The sequence below is a fragment of the Mandrillus leucophaeus genome, unplaced genomic scaffold, assembly GCF_000951045.1.
Source record: "Mandrillus leucophaeus isolate KB7577 unplaced genomic scaffold, Mleu.le_1.0 Scaffold46, whole genome shotgun sequence".
In the NCBI taxonomy this organism is placed as follows: Eukaryota; Metazoa; Chordata; class Mammalia; order Primates; family Cercopithecidae; genus Mandrillus; species Mandrillus leucophaeus.
This window is the reverse complement of record NW_012104920.1, coordinates 624,610-628,367: the sequence shown is the minus strand read 5'-3', so window position 1 is coordinate 628,367 and position 3,758 is coordinate 624,610. Positions and strand designations below refer to the sequence as shown.

Sequence of the window (3,758 nt, the reverse complement as noted above, 5' to 3'; positions counted from 1 at the left end):
CCACATTCCTGCTGAGACAAGTCCCAGGCCAGGGCTGGAGGATAAACAATTGTGCCACTCTGAGCTTTCCCTTTTCTTCCACTACCCCCAGATAGAGAGGCTTCTTCTACTTTGTTGTTGTTGTTGTTTTGGAGGCAGAGTTTCGCTCTCGCCGCCCAGGCTGGAGTGCAGTGGCGCAATCTCGGCTCACTGCAACCTCCGCCTCCTGAGTTCAAGTGATTCTCCTGTTTCAGACTCCCGAGCAGCTGGGACTACAGTCACAGGCCACCACGCCTGGTTAATTTTCGTATTTTTAGTGGAGACGGGATTTCACCACATTGGTCAGGCTGGTCTCCAACTAATGACCTCAGGTGATCCACCCACCTTGGCCTCCCAAAGTACTGGGATTACAGGCATGAGCCACCATGTCCAGGTTCTACATTTTTGAGTGCCAGAATACAAACTGTAACATACAGTGGCGCTAGGTAGGTAGGCTATGAAGAGCAGCAATGGGCTATGTAACCCAAGCATAGCCAGACCTCACTCTGAGGAGGGGTGACCGTGCAGTTTTCACATGCCGGGCTTAAGGGTGACAATGAGACATCAAAAAGAAAAGCTCTGGCTGGGCGTGGTGGCTCATGCCTATAATCCTAGCACTTTGGGAGGCTGAGGCCAGAGGATTGCTTGAAGCCAAGAGTTTGAAACCAGCCTGGGCAAAAAAGCGAGACACCCTCCCACATCTGTACCAAAAACGAAAAAAAAAGAAGAAGAAAAGGCTAACCTGGCATACTGCCTATGAGTTAGCACTGCCACACAAGGCACAGTAATTTAAAAAAAAAAAAAATTTTTTTTTTTTTTTAAATAGAAGTCCTTCAGAGAATGGGGAATGTGGGCATGGGAGATTTCTGAGTCTGGAAATCAGCTACAGAGCAGGAACAAAAGAAATATTCATTCCATTAGAGAAGGGTAGAGAGGAGTCAAAGATCCAGGATAAACTAAGAGGTGGGGAGAAGCCGAGACCTGGGGAGAAGCAGGGGGTCAGAAGGACACGCCTTTCCCGGAGCTAAGAGAGGACTTTAAAGAAAGGAGGGCGTGATCTGGGCCATCTGCTGGACACTTGGGTTAAGGCCTAAGAGGAAGCCGCTGGTGTGTGTGGGTCTGAGGCCTTTCAGGCAGTGTCAGAAGATAAGGGAGACTTAGGGTTAGGTGACAAGCGTAAATGAGGGATCAGTCCACAGCAAGACCAACGCACTCCAAGAAGTTTGCAGCCAAAGGAATGAAGAGAGGTTGGTGGCTAGAGGGGTCATGTGGCAGGACAGCAAGGGGGGTTTGAGAGAAAGTTCCCAGAATCCTCTGAAGTCAGAGATGGCTCCCACTGCATGTTGCAGAACATTGACAGAGCTCAGGAAGCTGAAATGAATGGGTGGGCTTGTGAAAAGGTCAAGGGACCAGAGGGGCACAGAGCAGTGGATGCAAGCAAGGGCTTTGGAGACAGTCGGAGCTGGCTCGGAACCCGCCTTGTGCAGCCTTCTTTGTGCCTCTTTCCATATCTGCTAATTGGGGATATTGACAGTATCTACTTCGAAGGCTGGTCAATAAATAACTGATGGGAGTAGGGTGTGGCCGAGCAAGTGCTAGCTCATCAGAGCCTACACAGGAAGTGGGATAGAGAGGGGATACCTGAGCTTTCCCGGCCCAGGAACGCCTGAGCAAAAATCTCGCCAACCCAGGCCTGCAGCTCCGAATCCTGCTGCACAGATGCGTCACTGGGATAATAGTAGCCCACGATTTCTGAGACAAAGCTGCGGGAAAGAGATGCTGGTACCACTGGAGTAACCACAGGCTCAGGCCTGGCCAGAAAACTGAGGCCCATTGCCGCTCAGGCGGCAGAGAGGCAGATAGCTATGGGGGTTCAGTGGGGACCCCCAGGTGCAGCTGGAATCTGAGTGGCTGGGCTTCCCTTAAGTCCCACTCACTCCTGAGTCATGGGTGCTCCACACCTCCTTCCTGCACAGGGGCCTGGGGGCTGGGCAGGGGAGTGCAGGAAGAATCTGATTCATGCTGCCACCCCAGTCCCCACTCAGCACCCAGGAGGAAGGAAGACCTGCCTGCCTGAGGCCCCAGCTCATGCTTAGATGGTGCACCAGCCCTGATACTCTGACTCCACTGGACACCCCCTCCTTCCCCTGCATCCACACACCCCCAGCCCCTCTCTGGACAGCAGCTACCTGCCATTTCAGAGGGGACCCCAAACCCAATTCATACCCTCAAGAATTCCCTATGCTAGGGCATGAAAACACCTGGAGTCCCCAGGCACCATGAGCGCAGGGACCACAGTGCCCCAGGCCAGGAGATCCTGGTGGGACGGCTGGTCCCGCCCCGCACCTCGCACCTCTCAATAGCCACCCAGATCTTCAGGCCGTCGTCTCGGTAGTGGTAGTTGGGGATAGCCAGAACACCGCGGGCCCGCAGGCTGTCCGGAAGGCAGAAATTGGTGTAGGTGAAGTGGGCCAGGCCCGTGCTCATGAGGTAGATGAGGCCTTGCCTCCCGATGGACGTGACCTGAGGACACAGCACAGCTCGGCTTCCGGGCCGGCCCAATCCCCACCCTAGTGTCTGGGCACGAGATGGGGCTGGGGACTCGGCCCAAGGAGGGCCTTCTTCGGTTCATAAAGCAATCCACGACCCCGGATCAAATACCCACAAGGGCCTGCCTGACGCAGGCTGCGCAGCTTGACGCCCCATTACGTGCGTGGGAGAAGATCCATAGGTATTTGGTAACTAAAAGAATGAACTGAAAGCCGGGAAGCCTGGCTGGGCTCAGGGTCAGCTGAGGGTGGTGCCGGGGCTCAGGATGAGGCTGCCCTGCCTGTGGACCCGTGGCCCAGCGGGGCAGGGGGAAGTCGGGGGAGGGGGTGGGACCTGTAGGGGGGCTGCCGGGGAGGAAGGGGGAACAGGGTCTGTGAAGGGGACCGGTAGGAGACCGGCGGAGTGGGCGGGGCTGGTGGAAGAGGCAGGAATTGTACAGGTGTTCTCACACCCCAGGTGTCCTCACAAGGGGCTTGGGTGCAGAACCGGGCTTGGGGGCGGGTAGCGGGGCAAAGCGTCTTCGGGGGTGGAGATCAGTGACCCGGCGGGGAGGCCGCACCTGGTCCACGAGGCCCTCGGGGTTGAGCAGCGTGGCCCTCGCGATGGTGTTCACCTGCAGCGTGTATCGAGTGTGGGGGAGCAGGAGCTGCGAGCGGAGCGGATCACGTGAGCTGAAGGCCGGGGACAAGGCCGCCCGGCCCCTGCCCCGCTGGGCCCCCACTGGGGGTCGCGGACCTTGTAGATGGGGTGGCAGAGCGGCAGCTGGCGCAGTGTGGCCATGGCGAAGGCCTCGCACAGCAAATGCGTGCACAGAAAGTGCGTGTTGTTCTCGTGCACCAGGAACTCAGAGTTGCGCACCCATGTCTTGGCCAGCAGCCAGTCCCATTCGGAGTCAGTGGGCAGGAAGATGGGGCTGTCGGGCCCAGGGGTCTGGCTGAGCTGCGTCCGAAAGGAACGAGGGGTGATGCGGCTCCAGGCTGTGGATTCGCACCTGAGCCCCCACCCCGAGGCGGCGGCTCCAGGCTCACCTGGATGGCTAAGGGCACCAGCGCCCCCTGGGGGCTGAGCCACAGCAGGCACAGTGGGGCGGCCACATACTGCGGGCGGCCGTTTAGGCAGTGGGTGGGGGCCTTCGCCAGGATCCAGTAGTCCGCTAGGAAGATGTTCCCCCTCTGCAGAAGGCACACAGA

General features: G+C 57.7%; 1 protein-coding gene across 2 annotated transcripts in view; it reads right to left on the bottom strand.

Moving 5' to 3' along the window:
- ALOXE3 (arachidonate lipoxygenase 3) overlaps positions 1-3,758 on the bottom strand; it is a 32,356-nt gene that overhangs the window by 13,182 nt on the left and 15,416 nt on the right. For both annotated transcript variants that reach the window (XM_011994517.1, XM_011994518.1), the window contains exons 9-13: positions 3,597-3,740; positions 3,304-3,507; positions 3,128-3,214; positions 2,372-2,541; positions 1,660-1,781 (exon numbers count right to left, since the gene is read on the bottom strand). In XM_011994517.1, coding sequence (XP_011849907.1) covers positions 1,660-1,781; positions 2,372-2,541; positions 3,128-3,214; positions 3,304-3,507; positions 3,597-3,740 — 727 coding nt within the window. The remainder of the gene's footprint in view (positions 1-1,659; positions 1,782-2,371; positions 2,542-3,127; positions 3,215-3,303; positions 3,508-3,596; positions 3,741-3,758) is intronic.